Source organism: Mustelus asterias, chromosome 25, assembly GCF_964213995.1.
Source record: "Mustelus asterias chromosome 25, sMusAst1.hap1.1, whole genome shotgun sequence".
NCBI lineage: Eukaryota > Metazoa > Chordata > Chondrichthyes > Carcharhiniformes > Triakidae > Mustelus > Mustelus asterias.
The window spans coordinates 12,252,926-12,280,829 of NC_135825.1; the positions used below are offsets into that span (position 1 = coordinate 12,252,926).

At 46.3% G+C, this 27,904-nt stretch overlaps 2 protein-coding genes across 2 annotated transcripts in view; one reads left to right on the forward strand and one right to left on the reverse strand.

Annotated features, from left to right (window-relative positions):
- The window catches only part of LOC144511708 (titin-like), a 301,563-nt gene that overhangs the window by 233,026 nt on the left and 40,633 nt on the right, over positions 1-27,904 (forward strand). The gene's annotated exons all lie outside the window — the stretch shown is intronic.
- LOC144511685 (uncharacterized) overlaps positions 1-27,904 on the reverse strand; it is an 81,237-nt gene that overhangs the window by 39,860 nt on the left and 13,473 nt on the right. The window contains exons 5-8 of the mRNA XM_078241920.1: positions 15,460-15,780; positions 7,225-7,548; positions 6,247-6,555; positions 4,662-4,985 (exon numbers count right to left, since the gene is read on the reverse strand). Of these exons, the coding sequence (XP_078098046.1) occupies positions 4,662-4,985; positions 6,247-6,555; positions 7,225-7,548; positions 15,460-15,780 (1,278 nt within the window). The remainder of the gene's footprint in view (positions 1-4,661; positions 4,986-6,246; positions 6,556-7,224; positions 7,549-15,459; positions 15,781-27,904) is intronic.

Genomic DNA, 27,904 nt, shown 5'->3' on the forward strand with positions numbered 1-27,904 from the left:
ATGCCACAACCTGAGCCAATCCGATTATTCCCTCTGACTACCCTTTGCACCCACCACTTGATTACCCAATGTCCAAATCTGATTAGCCCCCAAACCAGGCTACCCCTGCCAACCTGACCCAATTGCCACACTATTCATCTACCACCTCATCAACCTACAACCTCACCCACCTGCAACCCTACCCTCCTGTCACTTCATCAACAGACTACCTCACCCAACTGCCACTCTACCCACCTCACACGCTTGTGACCTCACTCATCTGTTTTCTCACCCACCTACCATCCTTGCCTCCGACTAGCAACACATCTATACACCTGTCTCCCTATCCATCTTTCACCCGACCCACCTGTGCTCCTACAGAGTTCCGATGGAGTTCTCCGAGGGACACTGCGCTCCACAGTTCTGGAGAATCTGGAGTCGGAAGATCAGGCAAGAAATGTGGAGCTGAGTCGAGGGTGGAAAGCTTCAAGCGGAGTGGCAATCCAACAATGATTGCTGCTCTGTGACTGGCCCAGGACAATAAATGACATCCATTCTCACGCCAAAGTTGTTAAAGAGGATTTAATCACTCACACAGAAGCCATGTCATTTAAACACTAACAATAAAAACAGCGTACCTTTCAGCAAATTTGGAGTTTGGAATTGAGGAATGTGTTGGCGATACTGTTAAAATTTCACAAGAATTTTCAGGTCCGACTGAAAGAAGGAAACAACATTCAGATCAGCCTCATTTTCATTGTCGTTAACTGAGAGAGTCACATTGTCAAGTGGCACCTCAACCTGAGGGAGAACCACGTTGAGGGAGCGCCTCTTCTTGGGATGTGGGTGTCGCTGTTTAGGCCAGCAATTATTGCCCATCCCTAATTGCCCTTGAGAAGGTGGTCATGAGATGCCTCTTGAACCGATGCAGTCCATGTGGTGTAGGTACATCCACTGTGCAGTGAGGGAGGGAGCACCCATCGCATCTGCGCCAGTCAAAAACAAACCACCTGACTATTCCAAACCCAGTTTCCAGCACTTGGCCCATAGCTCTGTGTGCCTTGGCATCACGAGTGCACATCTAAATAATTCTTAAATGTTATGAGGGTCTGTAAGACACCAGGAAAACTTGCCTATTCCTCCTGGAAGAGGGCCATGAAATCATTTACATTTAGCTCAAAGGATGCATGGATCAGCAGTTCAACCAGACAATAGCACCGTCAACAGCAGAGCGCAATCTCCGTGCTGTACAGTGATATCAACCCCTTTCTCGGAAGGAGAATTTGAACTCACAATCCATTGGTTTCAGAAATCAGGCTGCTACCAACTGAGCCCCTTCTGACACTGACATATTTGAATATTAAACATTCAAACTGGTTATAGTCCTCATTAATTCAGGACTATCGTTAGTGTTTATGTTAACACTGAGTAATTCAGTGTTTAGAACATGGAATTCTGAGATTTTGAGCAGCATTTTGTGATGATAGAATTTTTCGGCAAAGAAGGAAATTTGGTCCATTGCCCTCCATCGCTATGAAAGAATTTGCCATTTAGAATCAGAGAATCCATGCAGCGCACAAGGAGGCCATTTGGCCCATCGAGTCTACAACGACACTCCCATTGTTGTGTCTTTTCCCCAAATCCTCCTAAATGTCTGCTCCTTTTTTGCTTCCCTTGTGAAAGCTGTTATTGATTCTGTTTCTAACGCAATCCATATCTTAACAATCATTTGCATCAATAAAATTCTCCCAATTTCTCCCGCTGTCCTTGTTGTGATGATCTTAACTGGATTCTCTCGAGTATTCACTCACTTACTACTGGAAATAATTAGTCTCAATTTATCTTATCAAAGCTTCAAATAATTTTGAATAGATTTAGCAGACTATTTCCTTCTATTCTAATGATTCTTTGCCGGTGTTAGCTGTTGGGAGCACTCTTGTATCTGCAGCCACAAGGATCTGTGTTCTCGCCCTACTCTAGGAATCAAAAATCAAAGCTGAAACTCCTGTGCAGTACTGAGGAAGTGCTGCACTGTTGGAGGTGCTGCCTTTCGGATGGGATGTTGAACTGAGTCCCCAATCTGCCTGCTCTATGGGCGGCATGGTGGCACAGTGGTTGGCACTGTTGCCTCACAGCGCCAGAGACCCGGGTTCAAATCTGGCCTTGCGTGACTGTCTGTGTGGAATTTGCACATTCTCCCCGTGTCTGCGTGGGTTTCCTCCGGGCACTCTGGTTTCCTCCCTCAGTCCAAAGATGTGCGGGTAGGTGGATTCGCCAAGCTAAATTGCCCCTTAGTGTCAGGGGGAACTAGCTGGGGTAAATGCATGGGATTATGGGGATAAGGCCTGGGTGGGATTGACGTTGGCGGAGACTCGATGCGTCAAATGGTCTCCTTCTGCACTGTAAGATTCTATGGATTCTATGAAACTATGGATGTATAAGATCGATGGCACTTGATCTCCTGAAGAAAAACAGAAGCGTTATCCGAAATCACCCGGCGATATTTATCCCTCAATCAAAAACAGGTTATCAGTTCATTATTTTGAGTTTGCTGTGTGTAAATTGGCTGCTGTGTTTCCTGCCTCACAACAGTGACAGTGCTTCAAAAAGCATTTCATTGGTTGTAAAGCGCTTCGAGAAGTCAGATGACTGTGAAAATAAATGGAAGACATTCTTTCATTTTGTAAGTGAGACCTCTTAAGATGCTATCATTTCACATCAACTCTTCAACTCTCTATCCTTACGATTCATCCTAAAGCAAGAGACATCAGCTAAAGATTGTTATTCACAATTTGATCTCCAAGAAATGGGAACAGGAATGGTTAATGGAGACCTTGTCAGTCAAGTTCTATTTAATATTAATGGGATTACTGCAACATTTAGACATGTTTGGGGAATATTTTATGATCCTGATATTTTCAATCAATATTTTAATCAGTAACTTTGTTCCGAGTTGTTGAGGGACAAAGCAGAGTGAATTTTGTCAGTTGCAGTCATTCAGAGAGACATTAGGAACCGAACCAGCAACCAGCTTATTTAGAACTTAGAACATAGAACATAGAACAGTACAGCACAGAACAGGCCCTTCGGCCCACAATGTTGTGCCGAGCTTTATCTGAAACCAAGATCAAGCTATCCCACTCCCTATCATCCTGGTGTGCTCCATGTGCCTATCCAATAACCGCTTAAATGTTCCTAAAGTGTCTGACTCCACTATCACTGCAGGCAGTCCATTCCACACACCAACCACTCTCTGCGTAAAGAACCTACCTCTGGTATCCTTCCTGTGTCTCCCACTACGAACCCTATAGTTATGCCCCCTTGTAATAGCTCCATCCACCCGAGGAAATAGTCTTTGAACGTTCACTCGATCTATCCCCTTCATCATTTTATAAACTTCTATTAAGTCTCCCCTCAGCCTCCTCTGCTCCAGAGAGAACAGCCCTAGCTCCCTCAACCTTTCCTCATAAGACCTACCCTCCAAACCAGGCAGCATCCTGGTAAATCTCCTCTGCACCCTTTCCAGCGCTTCCACATCCTTCTTATGTGAGGTGACCAGAACTGCACACAATATTCCAAATGTGGTCTCACCAAGGTCCTGTACAGTTGCAGCATAACCCCACGGCTCTTAAACTCCAACCCCCTGTTAATAAAAGCTAACACACTATAGGCCTTCTTCACAGCTCTATCCACTTGAGTGGCAACCTTTAGAGATCTGTGGATATGAACCCCAAGATCTCTCTGTTCCTCCACAGTCTTCAGAACCCTACCTTTGGCCCTGTAATCCACATTTAAATTAGTCCTACCAAAATGAATCACCTCACATTTATCAGGGTTAAACTCCATTTGCCATTTTTCAGCCCAGCTTTGCATCCTATCTATGTCTCTTTGCAGCCTACAACAGCCCTCCACCTCATCCACTACTCCACCAATCTTGGTGTCATCAGCAAATTTACTGATCCACCCTTCAGCCCCCTCCTCTAAGTCATTAATAAAAATCACAAAGAGCAGAGGACCAAGCACTGATCCCTGCGGCACTCCGCTAGCAACCTGCCTCCAATCCGAAAATTTTCCATCCACCACCACCCTCTGTCTTCGATCAGACAGCCAGTTACCTATCCAATCGGCCAACTTTCCCTCTATCCCACACCTCCTCACTTTCATCATAAGCCGACCATGGGGGACCTTATCAAACGCCTTACTGAAATCCATGTATATGACATCAACTGCCCTACCTTCATCAACACACTTAGTTACCTCCTCAAAAAATTCTATCAAATTTGTGAGGCACGACTTGCCCTTGACGAATCCGTGCTGACTATCCCGGATTAATCCGCATCTTTCTAAATGGTCGTAAATCCCATCTCTTAGGACCTTTTCCATCAATTTACCAACCACCGAAGTAAGACTAACCGGTCTATAATTACCAGGGTCATTTCTATTCCCTTTCTTAAACAGAGGAACAACATTCGCCATTCTCCAGTCCTCTGGCACCATCCCCGTGGACAGAGAGGACCCAAAGATCAAAGCCAAAGGCTCTGCAATTTCATCCCTTGCCTCTCAAAGAATCCTAGGATACATTTCATCAGGCCCAGGGGACTTTTCGACCTTCAGTTTATTCAAAACTGCCAGGACATCCTCCCTCCGAACATCTATTTCCTCCTATTTCAACTATCACTTACCAACGCTGTTGATCTGTGCCACATAACTGCAATTCTCCCCTGATCTGTTGATCACTGACACTGAAACCATTTCACTGGATTTTTCTTCCTGGTGATTTGAGGCTGTGCAGTAATATTGATGATGTTGCTGTGTGAAGGATTGACAATGTAGATCCAGTTTATTGGTGTCAGAGATCTCTGAATCTTCAGACGGGGTCTTTTCATGCCATGTGTACTGAATGGGAAGTGATCCCTGGACAGACTCACAGGAGACGGACACTGAGCCCCCAGAACATGAGGCATTTGGTGGTGATAAAAATTTAAGTTCAGGAACAGACACGGGTTCTGTGGAAAAGACAATCATTAACGGATTTTCACAGTAACTTCATTGCAGTGTTAATGTAAACCTAATTGTGACACTAATTTATAAAAGCTTTAACAATAAACTTTAAAATTTTAAACTTTAGAATGACCAAAAAATTAAATCGTTTCATAGTCCCAATATTTCTACACCTCATCCAGGGTGTGAGGCGGAAGGGGAAGTGTTAGAGAGAGAGAGAGTTGGCAGTGGGAGCTTGGCCGAATGCAGGTAGTATCTATTGATTGCTGTCATGAACAGCAGATATTCATGATAGCAGATTAGTTAGTAACAATCATTGGAGTGTGACCTGAGATAGACTGTGGATGTTTGCTGAGATAACGGAGACTTAAATATCTTTCCAAAAATCTAATCTTGACCTGAAATCCACCTCCGCTGCCAGTTGGAATTGGGAATTTGGCGCTCAGCCAAATCTCCATTCACAGCAGCGGGACTGGATAATTCCAGCTGCGGACGAGTTTGGTGAATTCCAGCCATTGTTTGGAGTTGTATTTAACATTTAACAGTAAGTACCGTTTAACACTTAAGTGTGAGTACTGTTTAAAGTCGAGGGCGGGGTTTTATGGCCTCGAATGAGCGAGACGGAAAATACCGCCCAAGGTCAACACCCTTGAGTCTGCCCCACACCCGCTCCGATACCATGGCGGGCGAGGCAGTAAAATTCCGACGTACGTATCATCCAAAGGACATGAGCTGGGAGATAGAAGCTATCCACTGGCAGCAACTGGAATAGTTAATTGGGGAAACTGGCTTGAACTGGTCTTTTTGTACTGAGTCCCTTTGTTTTTGAACATATAAATTTAGACATTCTCAGTGCAAACAGCACTGGAGTCTGCCTTCAACCGAGTATGGACGTTTAATGAGCTGAAGGAATTTACTACAGGGGAAGAAGTGAGCTGTTGGTGAGTATCTGGGGAGTATCCCGGAAGTGGGCAAGGTCTATTATCCAGGCATTGGGAGCAAGGGTGAGGTCCTTGCCAACTTGTTCACCAGGAGAACGGGGTTCAAGGTGCAATAAATCTGACCCCATCTCTCTGGATCATTACTCTTGGCCTCTGAATTACAATTCCTGCAACATAATCATTGTTCTAACTGCCCTCTAGCTGCCAGACTCTGCACTGCTGCGGAGCCTCGGGATATCGGAGCTGTCAATGTCTCCTCCCAGGTAAAGCACCGATCAGACATTTCAGTCGAGAGTAATAAAGATAATCACGGAGAACAATGTACCGTCAGATATTTGTAGCTTTACAGGAAACATTGAAAGGAAGCCGGGCTTATCAATACCACAGCTGTACCATCCTGCATCTCCTGAATGAAGATCCTCCATAGTAACAACAAATAATGCTTGTGTCTTGTGATCTGTGATCGACATTCTCCCTCGCCGTCCATCTGGATCGTCTGATTTTACCAAAACAGAGCACTGACGACTCCAAGTTTTCACATGTGACTGAGACAATTTGTCATAGTGACAATCTATAGTGATCGATCTTCCCAAAACTCCTGTTACATTATTTTTTGCCCACAATGCACTTGCAGCTGAAAAGACAACAGGTCAAAAATTGAACTGAAAATAATTGCTTCATACAACCAGATATATTTCAATAGGATTTACCACTGTGTTCAGAGAAATCTCTCCAATACACCTTCTAATGTAATTGGATACTTCCTTGTTTGATATCGTTGGGCACATTGAATATGTGCTTCCGGCGGATTGATAATTAGACAACCATATTGAGATTGTATCCCAAGCCCTTTATAAAGCAAGACCCTGAGTGGTTCCATTAATCTTTTAGTCCTGGTTGGGACCTGTTGTGTTCACCACAGGTGTGTGGGAATTCTTTATTTTCATTTTGTACAATAGAAGCACGGTTCCTTCACAGCCGGCTCCTCGAGTTATTATATTCTCAAACAGCAATTCTCAGACAGCAGATTGTCTGCTCATGATCACGTTGCTCTTAGAGGGAGCTTATTGCTCACAAATTGGTGCTGAGCTTCCTACATCACAACAATGGCTCTGAATCAGTTCCAGCATTGACCAGAACGGACTTTAAAACTGTCCTGAAGATGTGAAAAGTGCAAAATAAATGCAATTCTATTTTTATTCCAATTGCTTCGAGCAACTGATAGAACATAAACCATGAGCAATTCAGACTGATGTTAATTTAAAAATTCGTTGTACTTTTTGAAGCGAAAAGAGATATTTACCAATGTTGCTGATTTGTGTTAAATAACTGCAGTCATTCTCTGAAATGTGGATCACTGACACTGTAACCATTTCACTGGATTTTTTTCCCTGGTTATTTGAGGCTGTGCAGTAATATTGATGACGTCGCTGTTTGAAGGATTGACAATGTAGATCCAGATTATTGGTGTCAGAGATCTTTGAATCTTCAGACGGGGTCTTTTCATACCATGTGTACTGAATGGGAAGTGATCCCTGGACAGACTCACAGGAGACGGACACTGAGCCCCCAGAACATGAGGCATTTGGTGGTGATAAAAATCTAAGTTCAGGAACAGACACGGGTTCTGTGGGAAAGAAACAAACATTCAGAAACTGACTGAGCATCTAAAAATCAAACACTCTGTGAATTTCAGCTCATCAACCTCTCATTCAGGGTCAGTCATGTTGCAATCTCACCAACACATCCAGCTCTCCATTTCTCTCCATCCTCCAAGCAGCCTGAACTACAATGTCTGCTATTATATCAGAACATCGCAGCTCTCCAGATCAAACCATGAACCAGGACCGAAAGATTTAAATTTAATGGTGAGTGGATTAGATGAGATTTGGGGCAATGGGTTATTTCACTCGGGGGATGTTGAGGGTCTGGAACTCACTGCCTGGAAGAGTGGTCGAGGGTGGGAGAGGCGGATAACCTGATCACATTAAACAAAATGGATTAAACTTGAGATGCTGTAACCTACAGAGCTCTGGATCAAGAACTAGATGGTGGGATTAGATTGGATTGCTTGTTCAGTCAACCCAGTGTGGCACAGTGGCACAGTGATTAGCACTGCAGCCACATAGCACCAGGGACCCGGGTTCAATTCTAGCATTGGCTGTGTGGTCAGTGTGGAGTTTGCACGTTTTCCCCGTGTCTGCGTGGTTTTCCTCTGGGTGCTTCAGTTTCCTCCCACAACCAAAGATATGCAGATACCCATGGGGAGGTGATGGCCCAGTGGTGTTATCGCTAGCCTATAAATCCATAATCTCATCTAATGTTCTGGGGACCAGGGTTCGAATCCCGCCATGGCAGCAGTTGGAATTTGATTTCAATAAAGAAAATCTGGAATTAAGAATCTACTGATCACCATGAAACCATTGTCAGTTATTGGAAAACCCATCTGGTTCACTCATGTCCGTTAAAGAAGGAAATCTACCATCCTTTCCTGGTCTGGCCTACATGTGATGCCAGAGCCAAAGCAATGTGGTTAATTCTTGACTGTCCTCTGAAATGGCCTCGCAAACCTCTCAGGATGGCAATAAATGCCACCCAGCCAGCGATGCCCATGTCCACAAATGAATAAAACAAATACTGGCACCTCCCACCAGGCACCAGGCAGTGCCAATGTGGGTGGTGCTGGCGGGGGAGTTGGCATTCTGGGGGGTGGGGCCTATTGGGGGCTCAATGTGTTGGGGGGTTTTCAGTGACACTGTGCACTGGGATCAGTGTGAGAAGGAGAGAGGAGGGGGACCAGGGCTGGCTATCTGGGTGGGGGGAGATCGGGGCTGGCCCGGGAGAGCTCTGGTAGGCCAGTGATTGGATGGTTGTGGGGGGTCGGGATGGCCAGCGATCGGGAGGCTAGCGGTGAGGGGGCCACTGTGCATGCGCCACTCTCCGCAGTGACAGATCGGTGTGTGTGCAGTGGCTCACTCAGCACTATACTGCCAGCCTCTCTAGTGGGATTTGGACCCGCTCACCACATTTCAGAGTGAATCAATCTGTGTCGGAGAATCGTTCTGGTCCGTCCCTTATGTTGTCAAATGAGCCTCTTCAGACACTGGAGTTGCAACACATCAAGGAAGCTGATCAGGAAACGTGTACTCCCTGTGTTGTGGGATAGCCCGTCAGTGAGTTGCTTGTCTCTGTTCATTCCTTTGTCTTGTGGAGCTCAGGGTCTGTGTGGAGTAGGTAGTTGCTGCTATTGGTGCTATTGGTCACCTGGGTCCTCATCTGAGGCCCAAAATAAAACAGCCTGAGAACCACCCATGCTGATCTGATAGATACAATCACCAAAATGTAACCCAGAAATACACATTACCATCTCTGTTGTGAAAGTCTGTAAATACTGATATAAAAACCTTTCACACAATCAGGCGAGAAATAAGCAGTGAGGTTCCAATGCTCCTTGGCATCTTTCCCAGTCACTTCTTCAGCCTCCCCCATTGCCTCTGTCTTCTGCCCTTGCTCAGTAACCCGAGCAGCCATAGTTAGATTTCACTAATTGCACTCACTGAGCGATTAATAGACTGAAATTGATAACCCGTCTCTCACTGGGGGGATTTGATCACACACGGATTGACACATTTAATGTTTCTGATGCGCGACAATTAAGCACGTGGAACCAAGGCTTCGATATTGAAGGCTTTTATTGTGTAACAATGGAACTACTAACACGAATACACCAGTTCAGACTGAAGGGGTCCTGCCGGAGCAGGGGGTCTTATACCTCGCCACCGGAGGCGGGACCCCACTGGAATGTGCCATGATAACTCTTATAACAGGTAAACACCCTAACCCAACAGCATTGTACAACCCCCACAGTAACAACACCCTAGCCCAACAGTAACATAATAACAACCCCCAGTGGTGAACCAACGATGGTTCACCACATTCACCCCTCCTTTAAGAACAAAAGGTGGCGGGGTGCAAGAAAAAACAGGTCATATAAACAGAATTCACAAGTCCAGACGGTCTGGAGGACCGCACCGACGCTGTGATCTCCTCAACACCGGTTGCGAAACCGGAGCAGGTGCTTGCGGTGGCGTTCTTTCCAAAACAACGTCTGGCTGTCCCCTCAAGGACTCCCGGGCCGGTTGGCCCTGGTGAGGCGATGGTGCAGGGGATCCTGGAACCTTTGGTGGTGGTGGTGGTGGTGATGATGGTCGCGCCGATCTCCCGAGTCTCAGGCAAGCTGTACATGGGAGTAAAAGTGTTATGCACTGGTCCCGGTGCTGACCGCGCCACGTCTGGGGAAGCAATGAGGAGTAGTGGATTCGTGACTGGGGGAATAGGAGCGACAGGAGTTGCTACGTCCCCTGCGGGCGCCAGGTCTCTAATGGAGACAGTGTCCTCTCGCCCGTCAGGATATGCCACATAGGCATACTGAGGGTTGGCGTGGAGGAGTTGGACCGGTTCGACCAAGGGGTCGGACCTGCGAGCCCTCACATGTCGCCGCAGAAGGACGGGTCCTGGGTACGTCAACCAGGCTGGCAATGAGGTTCCCGAGGACGACTTCCGAGGGAATGAGAACACCCTCTCGTGGGGAGTAGCATTGGTTGCCGTACACAGGAGGGAGCGGATAGAATGGAGTGCCTTTGGAAGGACCTCCTGCCAACGGGAGACTGGAAGGCCCCTGGATTTCAGTGCCAGTAGGACAGCCTTCCAGACTGTAGCATTCTCCCTTTCCACCTGTCCGTTACCCCTAGGGTTGTAGCTCGTGGTTCTACTAGAGGCAATCCCGAATGAGAGCAGGAATTGCCTCAAGTCGTTGCTCATGAACGACGAGCCCCTGTCGCTATGAATGTAGCAGGGGTACCCGAACAGGGTAAAAAGCTCACTGAATGCCTTGATGACGGTGGCAGTCGACGTGTCCGCACAGGGGACAACAAACGGAAACCGGGAATACTCGTCTATTATGTTGAGGAAATAGACATTCCGGTCCGTTGAGGGAAGGGGGCCCTTAAAATCCACACTCAGCCTCTCAAAAGGGCGAGTGGCCTTGACCAATTGTGCCCGGTCTGGTCGATAAAAGTGTGGTTTGCATTCTGCGCAACTCCGACAGCTTCTCGTCACTGACCTGACATCCTCCACCGAGTAGGGCAGGTTGCGGGCTTTGACGAAGTGGTAGAGTCTGGTGACTCCAGGATGACACAGATCATTGTGGAGAGCCTTCAAGCGGTCCTCCTGCATGATGGCGCATGTTCCGCGCGAGAGGGCATCCGAGGGCTCATTGAGCTTCCCTGGACGATACATAATATCGTAATTATAGGTGGAGAGCTCAATTCTCCACCGCAAGATCTTATCGTTCTTGATCTTGCCCCTCTGCGTGTTGCTGAACATAAACGCCACGGATCGTTGATCCGTGATCAGGGTGAACCGCTTCCCTGCCAGGTAATGGCGCCAGTGTCTGACTGCCTCCACAATGGCCTGAGCCTCCTTCTCCACCGCTGAGTGCCGAATTTCGGGGCCTTGAAGGGTGCGGGAAAAGAACGCGACGGGCCTGCCTGCCTGGTTTAGTGTGGCGGCTAGGGCGAAATCAGATGCATCACTCTCCACCTGGAAAGGGATGGATTCATCCACCGCGTGCATCGTGGCTTTCGAGATGTCGCTTTTCAAAGCCTTGAAGGCCAATTGGGCCTCCGGCGTAAGTGGGAAGGTCGTGGACTTAATGAGCGGACGAGCTTTGTCCGCGTAGTTGGGGACCCACTGTGCATAATACGAAAAGAACCCGAGGCATCTCCTCAGTGCTTTCGTGCTAGCGGGCAAGGGAAGTTCAGTAAGTGGGCGCATACAGTCTGGATCAGGGCCAATGACCCCGTTTTCCACCACGTATCCGAGGATGGCTAACCTACGCGTACGGAATACGCACTTCTCCCTGTTATAGGTCAGATTCAGGCGAGATGCAGTGCGCAGAAAGTGTTGGAGATTCATGTCGTGGTCCTGCTGGTCATGGCCGCAGATGGTGACGTTATCCAGGTACGGGAAGGTAGCCCGCAACCCGTTCTGGTCCACCATTCGGTCCATAGCACGCTGGAAGACCGAGACCCCATTGGTGACACCAAATGGAACCCTGAGGAATTGGTATAGACGACCATCCGCCTCAAAAGCCGTATATTGTCGGTCCTCTGGGCGGATGGGGAGTTGATGGTAGGCGGACTTAAGGTCTATGGTAGAAAACACTCGGTACTGCGCAATCTGATTGACCATATCAGAAATGCGCGGGAGAGGATACGCATCCAGCTGCGTATAACGATTAATGGTCTGACTATAGTCGATGACCATCCGAGGTTTGTTCCCGCTTTTGACTACCACGACCTGCGCTCTCCACGGACTAGCACTGGCCTGTATGATCCCTTCCTTGAGGAGCCGCTGAACCTCAGATCTAATAAAGATCCGGTCCTCAGCGCTGTAACGCCTACTTTTAGTAGCGATGGGCTTGCAGCCAGGTACCAGATTTTTAAAAAGGGATGGTGTAGTGATTTTCAGGGTGGATAGATTGCATGCGGGGCGCTTTGGGCAATTTGGAGGCTGCGGCTGATTCCCTACTGCCAGTGAAGGGAGTGGCCCACCGTACTGTAGGATCACACTCTTCATGTGGACCATAAAGTTTAGTCCGAGGAGAATTGGCGCGCAAAGGTGAGGTAACACAAGGAGCCTGTATTGCTCGTAAATTGTGCCCTGTACCTCAAGAGTTACCATACATCGTCCTTGGATCGGTACAGACCGGGACCGTGATGCCATGGAAATTGTCTGCTTGGCAGGGAGAACCCGGAGTCCACACCTTTTAGCAGTTTCAGGGTGTATGAAACTTTCGGTGCTCCCACTGTCAAACAGACAATTCACAGTTCGACCACTAACCTTTATATCCATCATGGAATTTTCAAGTCTGTAGTGCCTGGTCTGGTCCAGGGAGATCGACGCCACCGTTGGCCCCTGGGCATCACTGCATGCTGCCGATGTGGATGCTGAGGACCCCTGCTGGTCGCTCCCAGTCGTCGTGGACCATGATGGCCGCCCCCATGAATCGCACATGGGCGAGGGCGCCAAGCGCAGCGACTCCTGGTGGTCTTCCTCCTCCTCCGTCAGCCACGATGGCGCCGTCCTGGGATCGCACGTGGTCGGACCTCGTGGGTACTGCGACGCTGAAGGAGATTGTCTCCGTTCTGGAGGGTTACAAGCTGCACTGCCGTTTTTAGGCTTGGACCTGCAGACTTTGCCGTAGTGGCCTTTTTTACCGCACTGGCTGCAGATTGCCGTTCCTGCCGGACACTGTTGCCGTGGATGCTTGGCCCCACCACAAAAATAGCATCGCTGGCCACCTGGAGCTGCCGCCGTCGTCGGATCGATCTGGGAGCGCGGGTTAGCGGGGCGAGGAGGGAGCTGAGCTTGCTCCAGCCACGTTGACTGCACGTGGTCCTCGGGGTACAGCGCCAAGCTCTTCGACGCCGCTTCCAGCATCACGGCCATCTCCATTGCTTGGGTCAAGTCGAGTTTCCACTTTTCCAGCAATTTAAGCCTGATGTACGAGGACCCTACCCCTGCTACGAACGCGTCTCGGGCGAGGTCGTACATATATTGTTCGGCTGATACGTCTTTACAATCGCAACCCCTGGCAAGCTGCAGGAGCTCATTGGCGTAGTCCTCCATGGTTTCGCCCGACTGCCGACGTCGTGTAGCGAGGAGGTAACGAGCATGTATCTCGTTGGGTGGCTTCGTGTACCTTTTGTTTAGGAGCTCGACGGCACCCGGGTAAGTGGGAGCTGCACGAATGGCGAGATAAATCGTGTCACTTACCCTTGCGTGGAGGACCTGGAGTTTATCACTGTCTGTAGTGATAGCTACTGAGGCTGCCAGGTAGTCCTCGAAACACTTCCACCAATGGTCGAATGTGTTAGCTGCACCGACCGCACGTGGGTCCAGTGTCAGACGATCCGCTTTTAAGATCTGTTCCATACTCTCTTTTTTTTTGTACAGCTGTGAGTTTTCTGTTACACAATAAAATTGATGCGCGACAATTAAGCACGTGGAACCAAGGCTTCGATATTGAAGGCTTTTATTGTGTAACAATGGAACTACTAACACGAATACACCAGTTCAGACTGAAGGGGTCCTGCCGGAGCAGGGGGTCTTATACCTCGCCACCGGAGGCGGGACCCCACTGGAATGTGCCATGATAACTCTTATAACAGGTAAACACCCTAACCCAACAACATTGTACAACCCCCACAGTAACAACACCCTAGCCCAACAGTAACATAATAACAACCCCCAGTGGTGAACCAATGATGGTTCACCACAGTTTCCATGGAGATTTTTATGATCATTTGGAACATTTGGAATATTGTGTCCAATTCTGGTCACCACACAACCAGAAGGATGTGGAGGCTTTGGAGAGAGTGCAGAAAAGGTTGACCAGGATGTTGCCTGGTATGGAGGGTATTACCTATGAGGAGAGTTTGAATGAGCTGGGATTGTTCTCCCTGGAAAGACAGAGGCTGAGGGGCAACCTGAGAGAAGTTTATAAAATTATGAGAGGTGTGGATAGAGTGAACAGTTGGAAGCTTTTTCCCAGGGCAGAAATGACAATTAGAAGGACGCACAAGTTCAAGATAACGGGGGAAAGATTCAGTGGAGATGTGCGGGAGAACTTTTTTACACAGAGGGTGGTGGGCGCCTGGAATGCACTGCCAAGTGAGGTGGTTGAGGCACTTATATTAGCTATATTTAAGGTTTTATCTTGGTAGACGTATGAACAAACAGGGAATAGAGGAATATAAGCATTGGTAAACGTGATCAGCACAGGAAGGGCCTGTTCCTGTTCTGTCCTGTTCTTTGTTCTTTGTTCTTTGATCCCTTTAAGGGGCTTTCACCATATTGGATTATTTAATTGTTTAATTTGCCAATTTGTTAACTTTTAATCTGTCAGCTTCACCCTGAATTTTCAGTGGTTTATTTGAAAGAAGCACAAACTGACACATTGCGGATACATCTGGATGTTGGGAGTTTGACTGGCTTCCCAACATATTGTCAATTTCTGTGTATTTAACCCCCTCTGTGCTCCCCCACCCACCCCCACAGCCCCACCATTCAGCGCTAAACCAACAAGGTACAATTACTACCAACTGGCTGCTCACTTCACTTTGTTAATGTCTGACTATTGGATTGATCTGGACTGTAAAAATCTGACAGTGTGATATTTAAGACATTTCAGAGACAGGAAAATATTCTGAGCATCGCGGGTAATGTCTTTCACAATATCCTGCAGTTAAAGGAATTGTTTGTCTGATTATGTTTGAAGTTCTTGATCAGAATGTTGGACAGGCCACGAATTGAGTTTGTGTCACAAGAGTCGGATTTCCAGATCTCTGCCCTCTAGCTGCCAGACTCTGCATTGCTGCAGAGCCTCGGGATATCGGAGCTGTCAATGTTTCCTTGTGGATAAAACATGGATCAGACATTTCAGTAATAAAGAAAATCATTCAGAATAATGTACCGTAAGATATTTGCAGCTCCACGGTTACCTTTGGATCTAAGTCAGGTATATCAATTCCACAGCGATACCATCCTGCATCTCCTGAGCGAAGATCCTCCATCGTAACAGCAAATATTCCTTGTGCCTTGTTATCTGTGATCGACATTCTCCCTCGCCGTCCATCTGGATCATCCGTTCTCACTAAATATGAGCACTGTTCAGTCCAACCGTGACACCAATATTTCACGTTTTGTTTGTATTTCCCTTTATAATTGCAATTTATTGTGATCGATCTTCCCACAATTCCTGTGACTTTCTTTTCTGCCCACAATGCACCTGAAACTGAGGAGACAACATTTCAGCAATTGACCAAGTAAATAACTGCTTCATACAGAGAGAAACATTTTAATAAGATTTACCACTGTGTACAGAGGAAACTCTCCAATACCTGTATTCATCATTCTCTTTCTAGTTTGTGATGAATGAAAACATGAATATAGAGCCGTGCTGTCAGTGCCAAAGTACTTCACTGACAATGATTTCTTGTTATGTACAGTGGCCATTGTTATTGTGTCACCTTGTCACTCAAGCTTTGCACTGGCGCCTCTGAATGGGTGGATTGCAGGGTCAGGTCCCACTCCAGAGACTGGAGTATAAAATCTACACTAACATTCCAGTGTAATACTGAGGGACAAGATGGCTCAGATTTTCCTCCCTCAGTCATGTTCAAAGAGCTCGGTGATGCCATTCAGGTGAAAGGTTCATCTGACACCCAGGTCTGGAGGTTCCCTGTCATGGAGAAAATCCCGGGAATGGCTGGAATTTCAAAGTCCTAAGAGTGGGAGCGGGACTGGAATCAGGCTGCATACACGATTCGTGGAGGCGAATTGTCATTAAATTCAACACCTGCCTTGATTTAAGTGAGATTTTGGATGAACAGGAGTGTGGAATCCGGTGTGTGCAGATTAGAATAGTTAAGAGAAGGTTTGAACTTGGTGGATTCTTATGGACAGCCAGGGTATGCCTTCTGGACAGGAAAGTTACTCTTTGGAAGAGGAAAGTTACTCTTTGGGAGGGGAAAATTACTCTTTGAGGGGGGAAAGTTCCTCTTTGTGGGGAGAAATTTATTCTTTGGGACAAACTCTGGTGAGTGGTCAGGGCCAGAGTGATTATCTGGTTGTTTCAATTATTCTATTTATTAACCATGGCGCTGGGGCACAGAAACAGGCCTTGTGTCCAGCTCACCTCCGGGCTGAGCAGCCTGTGGATTTGTTCCTGGGTCACCCGTCTCGATTCATTTTTTAATGCCTTTCCTGACTCAATGAACACGACCCAGGGATGAGATGAGGAGATTGTTTTCACTCAAGGTGTTGGGAATCTTTGGAATTCTCCACCGCAGAAAGCTTTAGATGTACAGTCTTGAAGGATATTAAACACAGAGATTTATACATTTTTGTGGTACTAACATAATCGAGGGATATGGGAATAGTGCGGGAAATAAGATTTGAGGTTGGAGATCAGTCAGGATGTTGTTGAATGATGGAGCAGGCTCAAAGGGACAAATGGCCATCTCCTGCTCTTATTTCTAATGTTCATCTTGAGGGGGAGAGGTGGCAGTATGAATCAAAAATTCCATTGCAGCCAGCATAATAGCATCAGTTTAATATGGGGCTGGTGTGAAAATTTAGATTTACTTTAAAAAGAAAATGATTACATCTTTGAAGGTCAAAGTAGACCAACCATGTACAAGTGATTGGATGGTACCATGGTGAGCCCGGCTGCCTCACAGGGCCAGTGACTTGGGTTCAATTCTGGCCTCAGGTGACTGTGTGGAGCTTGCATATTCTCCCATGTCTGCGTGGGATATCGCAGGGTGCTCCAGTTTCTACCTACAGTCCAAATATGTGCAGGTTAAGTTGATTGGCCATGCTAAATTGTCCCTTAATGTCCAAAGATGTATAGGTTAGGAAGTTAGTGAGGGAAATATGTGGTGTTACGGGGATAGGGCCTGGGTAACATGCTTAGCCGGAGAGTTGTTGCAGATGTGATGGGCCGAATGGCCTCCTTTTGTACTGTTGAGATTCTTTGAAGCAGATTTACCAACAGAGCTTCATAAAACAATATTTCATTCGTAATAATTTAAATAATACAAACAAAAGAAGGAAAATGGTCTGTTGGCCTTCATAGCGGGAGGATTTGAGTACAGGGATAGGGATGTTTTGCTGCAATTGTACAGGGCATTGGTATGGCCTCACCTGGAGTATTGTGTGCAGTTTTGGTGTCCTTATCTGAGGAAGGATGTCCTTGCTATAGAGTAAGTACAGTGAAAGTTGACCAGGCTGATTCCTGGGATGACAGGTCTGCTTTATGAAGAGGGACTAAGTCAGTTAGGATTATATTCACTGGTGTTTAGAAGAGTGAGGCGGGATCTCATAGAAATTTATAAAATTTGAACAGGGTTACAGAGGGTAGATTCAGAAAGAATGCCCTCAATGGTGAGGGAGTCCAGAACTAGGGGGTCATAGTTTGAGGATAAGGGGCAAACCATAAAGAACTGAGATGAGGAGAAACTTTTTCACCCAGAGGGTGGTGAATGTGTGGAATTCACTCCCACAGAATGTAGTTGAGGCCAAAACGTTGTCTGATTTCAAGAAAAAATTAGATAGAGCTCTTGGGGATAAAGGGATCAAGGAATATGGGAAGAAGGGGATCAGGGTATTGAATTGGATGATCAGCCATGATCAAAATGAATGGCGGAGCAGGCTCGAAGGGCCGAATGGCCTACTCCTGCTTCTAGTTTCTATTTTTCTATGTTTCTAATTGCAAACTTGAGGAATATTTTCCTGGAGCCTTTGTTGCCTCTGCAGTCTTCAGAGTCAATTCAATGAGCAATAATCTGCAATGGATCACAGGCATCTCTCAACTTGAGGGAGGGACAATTGGTTACATTTAGTGTGGGGGGCAGGAATGGGGAAAGGTGAGGAGGCAGATTTCCATAAACTACCACAGCCGCTCTGAGGATTGAACCCCTGCCATTGGAATCATTCCGCATTGCACTCCAAACAACTGAGCCAATCAAACCCTCCAGTCTCCAGGATATATTGAGCATGAAACTACATTAACAAGTTAACTTTTATTGGACTGAAATGTGTGGCTTCTGCATTTTAATTATATTAATCATGTAGCTTTTTAACAAAAATAAATAGGTTAATTTATATTCACAATCAATAATGCCGTTTATTATTTGCTGGGTAAATATTTCTGTGGTACAATACTATCAACAAAATAGCTACAAATATCACACAAATTCATTAATTTATTTTTGCTGAGTTTTTGTAGCTTTACATGTCTCCAAGTATTTCAATATCTCTGCGGGATAAACCATGCACGAGACTTAATCTAACACTCATCATCTCGGGATCCAGCTTTGTCCCTTACTCACCAGGCAGAGAAAAGATGACAAGAATCAGAATCCACATTGTTATCTTGGCAATGTTTCGATCAGTATTTATCGTCTGTCACCCAGCTCTTTGTTGAGATGTTGAAAGGCGGATCCAATAAACTCTGATACGGAAACGAAATAAGATTGAAGAAAGCAGCAAGCCAGGCCTCAGGAAATTCCATCCTTCAGAAAGCTCCAGAACGGAGGTCCCAGCTGGCCACTGCTATCACTGGTTGTGCCAGCTCTAAAGATCCCCTTTAGCTGCTGATCTCCTTGTTCCAGCAGGCACAGCTCTATATCTGCACCTTTGGTGACCTGTGGACAGTTACTGTCCGGCTTTGACAGTGTCGCTCAGTGTGGTTGATGACATCATGGGAGGTGTGATTCACCCTGACACTTCCTGCACTGTTGCTGAAAACAGAAAGGCCCAGAATTTGCTGAAAATACCACAGTGTGTAAACTGGCCAATGAACTGAGACAATGAAGAGATGTCAAACGAAATAAACAGGCCACAGAATGTTCAGTCTCGTAACATCATCCTCCCTGGCCCAGAATGCGAACAATTATAAACTCTGGAGTTTCCCTTTCTCCTGGATTGAATTAATGACCTGGATTTTCCAATGAGAGGAACGGCGAAGGTTAACAAACATTCACTGTTATTATGGAGTAAATGAGGTGGTAAATATCATGGCTGATATTTTTCTCATCCCCATTCTCCTGCCTTTTCCCCATAACCCCTGACCCCCTTATTAATCCAGAACCGATCTATCTCTGTCTTAGCACAGCCAATCCACCTAACCTACACATCTTTGGACACTAAGGGACAATTTAGCAACTCCCCTCCCCCCCCCCTTGCCCCCAGTCCCCCCCCCCCCTTTGCCCCCAAGTCCCACCCCCTTTGCCCCCAGTCCCCACCCCTTGCCCCCAGTCCTCCCCCTTTGCCCCCAGTCCCCCCCCCTTTGCCCCCAGTCCCCCCCCTTTTCCCCCAGTCCCCCCCCCCCACTTTGCCCCCAGTTCAGAGAGGATGGTGGGTGCAATTGATAGGGGGAGGAGGGTCATGAATCAGGAATGGTCCCTCCCACTTGTGAAAATTGAGGATTTGGGACTGAGTTTGACTATTGTTCAGTGAGCCAACTCCGGCACAATGAGCTGAATCAATTCCTTCTGTTCTGTAGTTTCTAGAGGGCGGGGGGTGATTCTCGTGATCTGCAACTTTTCCGGCCGGTCAGGCTGGGTGCTACGCGTCCTCGGCCTTTTTCTGGGATTTGCGCATGCGCCGGGAATACATGCGCTTCTCCCAGAGACGGAGAATAGTCGGAGTCCAGACCACGCTGGAAATCGGCGGGAAGACGGGTAAGTGATTTGCAATTATCGGGAACTTGCCGGGCCCGATTGAATCTCCCACCCCACCAGGAGCACTTCATTCCGGCGGGGTTTAGAGAAGATCCCCACATTCGGGGAACTAGCGGGAGACCCCGCCGGAATGAAGGGCGCAACATCGGAGCCCCGCAGCGGGTCAGGTGCCGCCCTGGGCATGGACACCCTGGCAGTGCCAGCCTGTGCCCCCGGCACTGCACAAGGTGCCAATTGTCCATGCCCAGAGAGTGCCTTGGCGCTGCCACTGGGCATCGGGCAATGACAAGGGGGCAAGGCCCATTGTGGGTGGAGCCGAGGGGTAATCAGTGGGGGGAGTGTCCCGCTGCCACTCTGCATGGTGATCGGTCTGGGCTGGGTGGAAGCCAGCGATCAGGGCAGGCTGTGGCGTGGGGTGGGGGGGTTCTGCTGGGGTGAGGGTGAGGGTGGTGGTGGGATCGCCACCAATGGGTGGGTGTGCTGGTCATCGGGACGCTCTGGGGCGGGGGATGGGTCAGAGCTGGCCCAGGAATTGTCTTGAGGGCCGCGATCAAGGTGTGTGGGGGGCCTGAGGGACAGCACTGTGGGGGTCCCGGGCTGGCCAGCAAACGGGGAGACTGACAGATCGGGGCCACTGCACATGCTCAGAGTTCCGGAGCTGTCAGACTCCGGCGTGAATAGGCCCCGCCCCCTGGGTGTTCAATAAGATTCCCGATTGTGACCTCGGCATTGCACAGAGTGCGGAGATTCGAGTGAGAAACTGCACTGAAAAAACAGTCGTGATCCAGAACAGTTTTCCCACAAATTCAGCACTTTTGGGAGAATCGCCCCATAGGTTTCTAATATTCACTCCCTGATGCCTCTCTCTGGGGTAACTTGTCCGCACCATGGTGGAGCTGATATGATCCCTGGTCATTCCTTCTTCACCCTGAATCATCTGATGTTCAAGAAATGTAGCAACCCCCGTGCTGTTTGCCTGTGACAAATTCTGTATCAATGCTGATCTTCTCACTGCTGCAAACATAGCTCTGCATTTGGTATCTGACACCTATTGTACATTCACAGGGTTTCTGTCTCACACCACCCTGAGGATAGCAACACATTTTTCTTGCAGATTCAAACCATGAACATTGCAAGTTGCAGCAAACATGAAGCCACATTTATTTCCAATGTCAATCTCTCTCTTTGCCTTTCTCATCAACCGTTAAAGAATTTGAGGAGTTAATGGAATATTGCTGTAAATTGGTGCTTATTTAGGATGGAGTCGTCACTCACAGAATTCCATACTCAATAAAAAATGATCAAACATTGGAATCATTTGGAAAATTCAGAACTCTGATTACAATCTGTTACACGTGGGTAAGAACTTCACTCTGAGTAAATCTAAAGTTAGGACTCTCACTGACCACAGCCTTGGGTGGAGAAACATGTTTATTTTTTATTATTAACTCATTCGTGGAATCAGCAACAACAGCAATAACTTTCTCTTTATAAAGTACCTTTCACTCAGCAAAACCTCCTCCGACATTTTACAGGAATGTCATCAGGCAAGTGTTGCTGCTGAGGCAAAGATTAGAGGGGGGGAGGGGGGGGCGATTCTCCCATTCCGACCCGTGAAGTTTTGGGCGCGTCGGGTTGGGAGATGTGCGTGTCGGCCATTTCGCGGGATCCCCGCGAGCGTTTACGACCCACGCGCATCTCCCAACCGGAAAAAAAATGGCACCGTTGGGACCGCGCTGAAAACCGGCCTACCACTAATTTGCATCACTTACCATGCTTTCGCATGCTATTATTGGGAGTTACTGGCTGCTTTTTACATCTCCTCCATTAGCTTTGAGAAAATGGGGGATCTTTCTTAAACCCCCCTGACTTAATGTAATTGTAACATTTAACAATTAATTAGCCATTAAACGGGCCACAGAATGTTCAGTCTCGTCACATCAGCCTCCCTGGCCCAGAATGTGAACAATTATACACTCTGGAGTTTCACTCTCTCCTGTATTGAATTATTGACCTGGATTTTCCAATGAGAGGAACGGCGAAGGTTAACAACCATTCACTGTTATTATGGAGTAAATGAGGCGGTAAAGAGGGTACGCATGTGCAATTAGAATCATAGAATCATAAAATCATAGAATCATGCAGCACAGAAAAGGTCCTTCAGCCAATCGAGTCCACATCGACACATTAGAAATATCTTAACCACCACCTAATGCCATCTGCCAGCACTTGGCCCCTCGCCATGAATTTTATGATGTGTCAAGTGCTCATCCAGGTAATTTTTAATGGATGTGAGGCAACCTGCCTCTACCACCCCCCCAGGCAACGCATTCCAGACCATCACCACCCTCTGGTTAAAAACGCTTTTCCTCACATCCCCCATAAACCTTCTGCCCCTCACCTTGAACCTGTGTCCCCTTGTGACTGACCCTTCAACGAAAGGGAACAGCTGCTCCATTTCCACTCTGTGCATGTCCCCTGTAGTCTTGTACACCTCGATCAGGTCGCCTCTCAATCTTCTCTGCTCCAACGAAAACAACCCAATCCTATCCAACCTCTCTTCATAACTTAAATTTTCTGTCCCAGGCAGCATCCTGGTAAATTTCCTCTGCACCCACTCCAGTGGAATTACATCCTTCTGATAATGAGGTGACCAGAACTGCACAATGTAGTCCTGCTGTGGCCTCACTAAAGTTCTATACAACTCCAACTTGACTTCCCTGCTTTTGTAATCTATGCCTCGACTGACAAAGGCAAGTATCCCATTTATCTTTTTCACCACCCTACTAACATGCCCTGCAATCTTCAGAGATCTGTGGACAAACACGCCAAGGTCCCTTTGTTCTACAGAACTTCCTTGTGTCCTAAAATTCATTGAGTACCTTCTGTCAAATTAATCCTTCTAAAGTGTATCAACTCACACTTTAAGGGTTAAATTCTATCTGCCACTTATCTGGCCATTTGACCATTCTATCTGTATCTTCTTGTAGCCCAAGACACTCTGCCTCGCTGCTAACCACCCGTCCAATCTTTGTGTCAGCTGCAAACGTACTAATCCTACCCCCCACAGAGTCATCTATGTCATTTATATAAGTCACAAATAATAGGGGCCCAACACAGATCCCTGCGGTACGCCACTGGACACTGGCTTCCAGTCACTAAAGCAGCCTTCTGTCATCACCCTCTGTCTCCAACATTTTGAATTCACTTTATTAAATTACCCTGTACCCAATGTGCATTTACTACTTTACAAGTCTCCCATGTGGGATCTTGCCATTCTGAAATGTACAAGTTGTGGCTCTAATTCCCCAGTTTCCCCAGAGGCTGTTCTATGCTGATACCTCACTGATAGAGGCAGCATGGAAACTGATGTAAAGACATGGGCCTGAATTTTATATCCTCCAAGGTTCAAGCAGGAGCTGAATGGGGCGGACTCGCCAGTCAGTCAGTGCGAGCACCAGAGAGGATGGTGGATACAATTGACAGGGGGAGAAGGGTCATGAGGCAGGGATGGTCCCTTTCACTTGTACAGTGCTCCATGGGCAGAGGATGCCAACAATCCAGCCCTCCAACACTGGCATACAGACAGGGAAATCCCAGTTGTCCCACCATGTGACCTGTTCATTATTGGAGATTTTAAAATTTGTTCAGGAACTTAAAAAATTGTTTTATTGTTATTTAGTTTTCATGGGAAATGAGTATTGCTGGCGAAGACAGCATTCATTCCCCATCATTAATTTCCCTTGACAAGGTGGGGGTATGCCACTGTCTTGTACAGCAGGAAATGCAGCAACACCCGTGCTGTTTGCCTGTGACAAATTCTGTGTCAATGCTGATCTTCTCACTGCTGCAAACACAGCTCTGCATTTGGTATCTGACACCTATTGTACATTCACAGGGTTTCTATCTCACACCACCCGGAGGATAGCAACACATATTTCTTGCAGTTTCAAACCATGAACATTGCAAGTTGCAGCAAACATGAAGCCACATTTATTTCCAATGTCAATCTCTCTCTTTGCCTTTCTCATCAACCGTTAAAGAATTTGAGGAGTTAATGGAATATTGCTGGAAATTGGTGCTTATTTAGGATGAAGCCGTCACTCACAGAATTCTATACTCAATAAAAAATGATCAAACATTGGAACCATTTGGAAAATTCAGAACTCTGAGTTCAATCTGTTACACGTGGGTAAGAACTTCACTCTGAGTAAATCTAAAGTTAGAACTCTCATTGACCACAGCCTTGGGTGGAGAAACATGTTCATTTTTTATTATTAACTCATTCGTAGAATCAACAACAACAGCAATAACTTGTTCTTTTTAAAGTGCCTTTCACTCATAGAATTTTGCAGTGCAGATGGAGGCCATTTGGTCCATCAAGCCGACACAATGCCACCCAGATCCTATCCCCATAACTCCACATATTTGCCCTGCTGATCCCCTGACATAATGGGGCAATTTAACTTGGGCAATGAATCTAACCTTCACATCTTTGGATTGTGGGATGAAACCGGAGCGCCTGGAGGAAATTCACACAGACCACGGGGAGGGAATTGTGCAAACTCCACACTGCCAGTCACCCAAGTTCGGAATTGAACCTGGGCACCTGGCACTGTGAGGCAGCAGTGCTAACCACTGTGCCACCGTACTGCCCGGTAAAACCTCCTCAGGCATTTTATGACATCAGACAAGTGCTGTTGCTGAGGCAAAGATTAGATCAAAGAGACTGGTCAGTTTTAGGGAGAGGTTGGTGGAGTTTTGAATCGAGACAATTGGAAACATTTCTGTTCGCGATGTGGTGAAGACTTGGAAATACACGAGAAGCCACGGCTGGGGAACATAAGATTCGCAGAAACATTTGTAAAGATGGGGACTGACGAGACCATGGAGAAATTTGAATAGGAGAATGAGAATTTAATATTGAGTTTATTTGATTTTGGGAACCACTCAATGAGCACATACACATGAGTGAAGGGCACCCGACAGGTATCACAACAATATGTCATGTGAGATATGGAATAACACTCTTTAAATTTATCACCTGGACAGATATGCGCTGAAACTCATTAAAGGGGCTTTTGCCGAGCAAAGTCACGACATACAAACACACAAATTAGGAACAGGAGGAGGCCATTCAGCCCCTCATGCCTAATTTGTCATTCAATAATATCATGGCTGATCTGATTGTGACCTCAACTTTATATCCCACTGACCCTGACAATCATTGACTTCCTTGTTAGTCTAGAATCTTCCAAGCCTCATCTGAAAAATATTTTTTGACCCTGCCTCCACCACCCTCTGTGAAAGAGAGTTCCAAAAATTCACAACCCTCTCAGAGAAAATAAATCTTCTCATCTCTGTCTTCAATGGGAGAAACCTTATATTGAAATGGTGTCGGTGAGTTGTAGCGTCTCTCAGCATCCACCCTGTCATGTCCTCCATTAGGGACCAAACCAGACACTCCAAGGTGTTTCATAAAGTTAGCCGAGACCCAAAGTTTTAGATTTGATTTTGGAATTAGGGTGAGCATAAGTTGTTTTACTCCAGGTATGATTCAAGTGACCCACGAGGAAACTTTAGTCAAAACTAACTTTATTTAAGAAACAGTTAGAATAGAGCAAAAAAGAATTAGCATAACTTTTACCAAGTAAAATACTTAAACATGACAAAGTATAATTTTTACAAGCTAGCTATCGCTATTGTTCCAATTTAGCACATCCCCCAGTGAGACATAAATCCCATCTTGAGAAACAGTTCGCAAAGAAAGCAAATATGCTTCATGAACACTTGGTTTCCAGCCTTTTAATACCTCTCGACAAACATCAGGACAGCACTTTCTAGAGAAGGATATATTCCAAACAACAGAACTTCAGAGAAGTAAACCTAATCTGTGGCAACTCCCAGTCTTCAGACTTCAGAATTGGAAATGGATTCCTCACTCTGCAGCTTCCAAAACATCACCTTCTCAGAGAAAGAGACTTGTTTCCTGGCAAATTCCAGTCTCCAACTTCAGAGAGGGAAACTGAAAGGCACTACTCTCTAACAACTCAAAGCAGAATTTGACTTGATCTTTCTGTGTAAACCTAGCTCCACCTAGTGATACGACTGTACCTATCACTTAACCTAATCAAGCCCTACTCTGCAAAACCCCAGGGGCCCACTGAAAATCAAACAGAAAAACATTAGTCCAGATTAAAACAAACATCCTTGCAATTAGGAGCAATTATGCTGCTGCAGTAACAACATATGGCTGCTGGACAAAGCGGCATGGATAACAAAAAGAATCTGCGAAAACAGACCTGCATAAGAAACGTAACAATACATTCCTTAATTCACAATATTTTCACATGAGCCAATCCTCTATCCATGCCAGAATATTCCCTACAAAACCATCTTGCGTATTAACATTTTGTATGGTACCTTATCAAATGCTTTTTGAAAATCCAAATATACAACGTCGACTGGTTCTCCTCTATCTACTCTGATTGATACCTCCTCAAAGAACTCTAGTAAATTTGCCATTCATGACTTTCCCTTCATGAACCCAATCTGACTCTGCCTGATCACATTATAACTTTCCAAAGGCCCTGATAGTCTCTCCTTAATAATTGATTCTGACATTTATCCAACAACTAAATTTAAACTAATCCAGGGAATTTCCCATCCTGAGGTTATACAGGCGCATTGTTCCATCCTGGGAAAGTGGAATATATCATTGGAGCGACTGGTATCCAGTGCATGGAAAAATCATGTTGCCAATTCCCTCCAGAATTTGTTCATCTTTAAATTGACAAAGATTAAGATAAGAATATGAAACAAGAAATGTAGACATTTAATCAGCAAACAGATCAATTATTCTCCAGATGTCGATATACAACCTGAAGGTCACAGCCACTGTTTGGATTTTGATTCCTCCACTAAATGTTTGATCCAAATCATGTTGGTTGGTTTTTGTTTTTTTATTAGTGTCACAAGTCGGCTTACATTAACACTGCAATGAAATTACTGAGAAAATCCCCCAATCGCCACACTCCGGCGCCAGTTCGGGTCAACTGAACAAGAATTCAGCATGGCTAATGCACCCGAACCAACACATCTTTCAGACTTCATTTAATGATGATAAAACATACTATAATGTAGATTTGTTAAAAGAAATGTTCAAAGCTGGATGAGGATTGAATATTTGACCAGGATGCAAAATTGCTTCGATGTAGATGGAATGCCAGAATCTTCATTTTCCCACTTTGGTCCAACTGTGAGAATTGGATTCATTGAGTGACTGGAAAAGAAAATCATCAGATTCATTGAGACTGGGAGAACAATGCATCAATTGACATTTCAGTCTTGAACAGAATTCTGGAAATGGCAACAATTTGGGGCAGTTTCGAGATCACATTGATCGCCCTTTGCATGTGCGCTGGGAAACACTCGTTTGGATCCTTCATGAAGACACATAACCTTATTTCCCCACAGAAAACCAATGTTCCCCTGCAGCTGTGATTACGGACAATTGACTGAAGAAATTGATTGTTATGTCCATGTTTCTAAAAATATTTTATACAGTCCAGTTGGTGCTTCCAGCAACAACATCATTGGGTCTGTGTCTCAGCCTCTTACTGCTATCTGCATAATTTGAAATCTCTTCCAGTTCCTGTCCAGAAACAGTCA